Raw genomic sequence first — 7,104 nt, 5'->3', positions numbered from 1 at the left:
CAGATTTGAATATACACACACGCTATATTTTTTGCATTGATTTCAGCTTTTGTGTTAAAGTAAAACATAAGAAATAGAGTTGGATGACCAAAATGAAACATATAAAATAGTGTTGGAGGGCCAAAATGGAACAAGGTTGAGATAGAATGCCAAATGAAAAATGAGGCCAAGTTTAATGGGTTATATATGTATTTGGCCAATTTTATACAAATATGCATTATAAAAAGGAATTTTTACATTCCTATGCCACATAGGAAACCTTATTACATTCAATGTTTAAGGTTTGACTTAATTACACTTAGTATACCAAATTACCAATTCTATACCATAGTGTATTTTAAGGGTACAATTAATGCAGCGTATATCCCTCCTTAATTCAAGGTACCGTATATCCCACCCCTCCCACGTTTCTCTCTCCCAAACCCTCACCCCCACCCACGTTTTAGTGAGGGATTTCTTTTCTTCATGCCCTCTTTTTTCAAAATCAGCAGAAGTCATAAAAGAGTCGTCAAAATCAGGAACAGATAGGCTAAAGGGGTCGTTTTGTTTGTTAAGGTCCGAAAAGGGTTGAACTTTTTTATCTTCTTCAACCTTTTCACCTGTGGGATACACCATGTTCAAGTAACGAAATTTGGGTTTTCAAAATCTTTGACATGGTTGCTGTAATAGGAAAGATACTGACTTTATAAACGTATCCAAAGAGTGATGTGCGGATTTTGTTGAGCAAGCGAAAGCATCTTAAACCCTAGGGTTTAACAGAATAATTTAGAAGGCCTAAAAATAAATTCGAAATGAGATTTTAGTCGTTTTGGATTTGTGAAAACAGAAAACAATGCATCTACAATCAGAATACAAATAATCTATAATTCATCTACAAAATATCTACAAATTGGGTATATTGAATTTTAATATCCCAATTCCCATTCGATTGTAGTTTAATTGGGATTTTCGACATAATTGCGTTTTTTGCAGAAGATTTGTAGAAGTTTTAGTCGTTTTTGATTTGTGAAAACAGAAAACAAAGCATCTACAAGTAGAATACAAATAATCTATAATTTATCTACAAAATATCTACAAACTGGGTACATTGAATTTTTATATCCCAATTCTCATGCAATTGTAGCATAATTGTGATTTTTGACATAATTGCGTTTTTTCAGAAGATTTGTAGAAGTTTTAGCCGTTTTTTATTTGTGAAAACAGAAAATAAAGCATCTACAATCAGAATACAAATAATCTACAATTTATCTACAATTTCTGCAATATGTCTTATTCTTCTTCTTTTTCGAGTTTCAATCTGAAATTCAGTCAAAACCAAGTCTAATCTTCACCAAAACCCCTCAAAATTGAGATATAAACTCCAAACCATATTCCCGATTATTTTCAACAACACCCAATCCAAACAAATAATGATTTTTGAAAACCCAAATTTGAATTCAAAGCTTTCAAGTTTTTTAATGGCTGTCAATGATGGAAAATATCTGGAAGAATATTTACTTCCATAATTGTAGCGCGCCTAAATAGGAATATCTGGAAGAATATTTAGTTCCAGATTTGTAGCGCGCCTAATTAGGAAGGAATCAACTCCTAATAATTGGTATTTAATGAATGATATATATTTTGTAGAATAAATGTGAACATGGCGGATAAATATGAAACTATGCATATTTTTAGTAATAAGGTTTCATATATGGGGTAGCAAATGTTAGTACTATATTTAACCTGCAACAATGGACATAACAGGAGACCTTACTATTAAGATGAAACTTCGCTGTGGGTTTCATAAAAATAGTAAAAAGAAGAATCATTGAGACTTGTGACAATATTAATTACCCTACTTGTTAACTATATTTCAAAATACATTATTTTAGTCATCATTCAATTCAAATGTGATTCTTATTTAATTCAAATTGAGGTGAAGTGAGGTGAGTGAGTGAGACTGTGACTACTCAAAAGTGTCAGAGTGGATTTCAATTTTTGAGCCTTTGGCTTTCTCAATTCTTCTTTACTGTCTGCACCTTTGCTTAGTTACTATCATTCATTAATCACCGAACAAAATTTTAAGGCTTCTCTAGTTTCTTGTCCTCTTCCTCCTATTTGCCTCAACCTGTTTTAGTCCTCACTTCTTTTCTTGCCAAACTCTTCTTCTTCAGCTTCTAGTTGGATTTTTTTGGGGGTTTCTTCAATTTTTGAAAAGTTCTAATCTTTTGTCATTTGGAAGGATTTTGTGGGGGTCATCTTCTTGAGAGTATTGGCTAAAAAGGGGCATTTTCAAAGGAATAATGTCAGCCAAGATTAAAAAAATTTCTTAACTACCTTTTTAGGATTCATGGAGGTAGAAAAAGATGGTGTCTTTGGAAAAAGATTAGTTCTTTTAGAAATTTATCCGACTATAAATAGAGGAAAAGATACTGCCTTTGGAAAAAAGATCAGTTCTTTTTAGGATTTTGAAGCCTGAAATTCTTAGTAAAATAAAATTAGTACTTCTTTTAGAAAGTTATCTGACAACAAAAAGGAGGAAAAAGATATAGTTTTGAGGGTATTAAAGCTTTGAAATTGTTGTAAATGGGGGAGAAGAAGAATATGCCAGCAGTATGGTTTTCATTGAAGAGGTCTTTGCATTGTAAATCAGAGCCATCAGATGTTCATGACCCAAAAACAAAGAAACAATTAAGCACAATTTTGACTAGAAAAGGAGGAGGAGGAGGGTCAAGGTCAGGTTGTTCAAGGTCTATAGCAAATCTCAAAGATGTAATCCATGGAAGCAAAAGACACATAGAAAAACCACCAAGTTGTAGTCCAAGATCTATTGGTAGCAGTGAGTTTCTTAATCCAATAACTCATGAAGTTATTCTGAGTAATTCAAGGTGTGAGTTGAAAATCACTAGTTTTAATGGCTTTCAAGAAAGTAGTCCTAGCTCAACTTTTGTGGGTACTTTGAGACCTGGTACACCTGGTCCAGGAGGGAACCCTACAATGCATTATTTTAATTCAGGTTGTAGGAATTCAGTGGCAACTCCTACAAGGAGAAGTGCATCTTTTCTTGTTGATAAAGAAGGTAGTTTTCCTTGTAAAACTACAAGGCATTCTCTTGATAATGATGTTAATGGAACTTCTTCAGGGGTCACATGTCATAAGTGTGGAGAACAATTTGGAAAATGGGAAGCTCTTGAATCACATCATCTTTCTAAGCATGCTGGTAAAAATCTTGCCTTTTTTTGCTTTTTCATCATTCCTTATTATTATCCTATCTCCATGCTTTTTTCTGTTTCTTGCTTATGCTGTACATTTTTTCCTTTTTAATTCTATTTGTCTGAAAAAAAGTACTTGGTACATCTTTTAATAAGTCTCGTGTGGTTGCTTTACTTTCTCTTCTTTCTTTTTTCCCTTTTCTCTCTCTCTCTCTCTCTCTCTCTCTCTCTCTCTCTCTCACTGTGTGTGTGTGTGTGTGTAGCCTACATCACAAGATTGTACATTTGCAGCTTCAAAGCCCATTTTGCTATATATTTTTAGAGCTAGACACATTGCCCTTTTTCAGTCAATTTGTTTGAATACTTCACTATGGTATCAGAAATTTCTGCTGAAATTATTTAGCAGTTGATGGATTGGTGGTGGTTGGGGGGGGGGGGTTCGGAATTTTAACCGTAAAATTTCATGTGCATTATTCTGTAGATATCTATGGCTAGACTGCACTGCTGGATTAAAGTAGAATTTTGCTTCGACGTTGTCTGTCAATTTATCATGAATCTCCACAATACATAATACATTGGGACGTGCTCGCCTAGGCACACATTACATTGACCCCGACTTGTTTGGGCTTGAGGCATAGTAGTAGTTTTTATTGTATTCATTTTCTGTACTTGTTGGTTTAATGGTTTTGAAGAGCTTCTAAGCTTGTTGCATTTTGCTCAATTGGGCAGTGAGTGAACTTTTGGAGGGTGATTCTTCGAGGAAGATTGTTGAAATAATCTGTCGCTCAAGCTGGTTAAAATCAGAGAGCCACGTTGGTCGGATTGAAAGGGTCTTGAAAGTTCACAACACACAAAAAACTCTGGCTCGCTTTGAAGAATATAGGGAGATGGTGAAGATCAAAGCAAGTAAGCTCCCTAAGAAACATCCTCGGTGTATAGCTGATGGAAATGAACTTTTAAGGTTCTATGGAACTACTTTGGCATGTGGCGTTGGCATGAATGGAACCTGCAGTCTCTGTGTATCCGATAAATGCTGCGTCTGTCGAATTATCAGAAACGGATTCACCACGAGGAAGGAACTCAAAGGCGGGATTGGTGTCTTCACGACTTCCACAAGTGCAAGAGCTTATGAATGTATTGAGTTGAGTGAAGATGATCCATCGTTAAGAAAAGCATTGATCGTCTGCAGAGTAGTTGCAGGTCGAGTGCATAGGCCGTTGGAGAACATTCAAGAAATGGCTGGCCAAACGGGGTTTGATTCTTTGGCTGGGAAGGTTGGCGTTTACTCAAACATAGAGGAGCTTTACTTGCTTAATCCTAGGGCTCTTCTTCCTTGCTTTGTGGTGATTTGCAAAGCCTAAGGAAAATATAAGACGACATGGTAGTGAAATTTTGTGTCGCGTATAGGCTTTTCAACATGTTCTTTTGCAGGAACTTTGTTTCTTGGAGTCCAAATTCTTGTTTCTTGCCATTTCTGTATCTGTTATTACCAAAATTTGTCAAAGCTAGATGATCCAAACTCTTTCTCTGTCTCTGCTGAATGTTGGTTGAGTTCATTACATGCATAGGGTAACAGAATGCAGTTCTTTGCACATACTATAATATGGACAACTATAGTTTTGGGACCATTTCTCAGCTTTTAGAAATGAGTCTCTGATGACAAATCTGAGCAGTTTTGGACTAGATTCTTGTGACTGCAATTCAAATGGTTGCAAAGGCTAGAGAGATTTAAAGTTTGCTCAACCACTGCAGTTTACTTCTCAACTAGTAAAACAACCATAGCGGTTTCGGCACGTCAATTTCAAGCAAGTTAGGGTCGGCTAGAAGAATTTTCTGTCGATAAAAAGACCAATAAATTGTTCATTTTGATTGGGTTTGAAATGATTTTCACTTGGGATGGTCATATTAAAGTTTGAGTATGGGTAATTATCTTCAACAAAGTGATAAATAGAATTGTACAATTGCAGCAACCAAACAATTTAGGCATGTGGTCCTAGTTGCTACATACTGTCATGCTTAAAAGAAGCTTTAATCTAAAAACTAAAAGACAGAATGAAGAAGATAAATAAGTCACTGTCTTGTTCCCTTTTGCATGCGAGAAACTATTCATATTATGTGATCTTCTTTTCCCTATTCTTGCAAATTAAATTTTATAATTTGAACCTACTGGTGCCAAAAGAAAAGAAATAGATTCATAGTTAAGTTTAGGGAGCCTGCCTTTTCGTCTTGCTTCCTTTTAGTTTTTTTTTTCTACAAAAGAACGACACCTTGTATTTGAAAATTCCTTTTGATTTTAAATATTATATAGTGCTCTTATATCCATGTAAATGTCATGACATATTAAATATCATAAAATTCTAAAAATCCTTCTGATATATGTCAATAATTCCTTTTTTTTGTTCTCTTCGTGTTCAATCAAACACCACTACAGTCAAACCTCTTTATAACAGTCTCGTTTGTTCCGAAATTTTTTGGCTGCTATAGAGAAGTGTTGTTATAGAGGAGATATATTATAACATAATATAATATTCGATTCCGGAAAAACTCGACTTTTATAAGGAATGACTATTATATAGGAATGTTATAGACTGGTTTGACTGTGTATAAAATGCAAAGTTATTGATCGTTTTTGAAAATCCGAATTGCACCTACATATTATATTAGCGTTGAGTTAATCATTTGGTTGCTGGTTTGGTTGTGAATAGCTCCTAATAAATGTTGCATGGCTATGCCAACTCACAAGTATGCATTTTATTTTGATAGCAAAGACTTTCTGGATTGGGAAAAGTTTAATTCAATAACCGAAGATGTTTGGTTCATTTGGCATTCATAAATGCTGATTTAGACAGTTTTTTTTTTTGGTCTGCTTCAGCTGCCATTCTTTCTGATGTTAGTTTTAATGACTATCGGTTCATCATTTTTTTTTTTTTTTAAATTTTTTATGTCTCATTTATCTAAATAGGAATAAGGGTAGTTTATATATGGGGTAAAAAAAATCGCAGCTGATTGAGAAGGACCACTCAGAGCTAGGAGTAGGAACCCATTTACGAAAGGGTATAATTTCTACATATTATTATCAGTATAAAAGAATTTTTATACTAACATGTCTTTCTAAAGTTAATTAAAGGTACATGCATATATACTCATAAATAGTGCAATGAATCACTTGACAAATAAGTTAATTAACCGTCTAAAGCAAATTAAATTAAATTAAATTAACCGTGTGAATATATCCATACTCCACTGTCTAAATTTATGTAACGCTATTTGATTCGGCACGAAGTTGTCTTTTAAAAAAAAAAAAAACTCTTGAAACTTGTGATCTAAAAAAATTCATAAATATTTATATAAATATTTGTGTTGATAATTTGTGGGGTTGTAGGAATTCTAAAAATAAATTATTTCTAAATAAGGAAAGATAACATTCATTTTGGAAAGAAGTGACTAAGGGCATCTCGAGCCCTTCCCCATTTCTCCATAATGGAGCATTTTTTTTTTGCCAAAATGCATCTCCAACCCACCCTCATTTTTGCCTCCAAAATGGGGATGAATAGTGTTACTCCACCTATGGAGTGACACTATTCATGTCCTCCATTACTATTCACGCTTATTTTATTATAATTTTTATTATTTATCTCTTTATATATACCTAATTATGTTTATATAATATTTTTATAATATTAATTTTACATCTTAATTTTGACGTATAGTTTTGATAAATTAATTTTCTTGCATTTATTATTTTTATGTAAAATTATAAGTTATAATTTTACATGAAAATCATATAATCATCTCAAAAAAATGAATGGTGCAAATATAAAATATTAGATGTTGCTAAAATTGAAAGGTGCGAATATAAAATATTCGATGTTGACTAAAATTAGAAAAGTAGAAAATTGAAAATACATTAAAT

The 7,104-nt window shown here is 33.4% G+C and overlaps 1 protein-coding gene across 1 annotated transcript; it reads left to right on the top strand.

Moving 5' to 3' along the window:
• Window positions 1,907-4,723, top strand: LOC109225469. The gene is made up of 2 exons (XM_019390140.1): window positions 1,907-3,199; window positions 3,921-4,723. Exons 1-2 carry the CDS (start codon window positions 2,566-2,568, stop codon window positions 4,550-4,552), a joined length of 1,266 nt encoding a protein of 421 aa, XP_019245685.1. The 5' UTR covers window positions 1,907-2,565; the 3' UTR covers window positions 4,553-4,723.

The sequence above is a fragment of the Nicotiana attenuata genome, chromosome 5, assembly GCF_001879085.1.
Source record: "Nicotiana attenuata strain UT chromosome 5, NIATTr2, whole genome shotgun sequence".
NCBI classification, from domain to species: Eukaryota; Viridiplantae; Streptophyta; class Magnoliopsida; order Solanales; family Solanaceae; genus Nicotiana; species Nicotiana attenuata.
Note: the sequence above shows the minus strand (reverse complement) of the source record. Positions and strands in the feature narration are given on the sequence as shown.

Bases quoted from the DNA above. Each gene is read 5' to 3' on its own strand.
- LOC109225469 (XM_019390140.1), top strand. From the start codon at position 2,566: ATGGGGGAGAAGAAGAATATGCCAGCAGTATGGTTTTCATTGAAGAGG. The intron at 3,200-3,920 runs GTAAAAATCTTG...TCAATTGGGCAG, and splicing joins TCATCTTTCTAAGCATGCTG to TGAGTGAACTTTTGGAGGGT.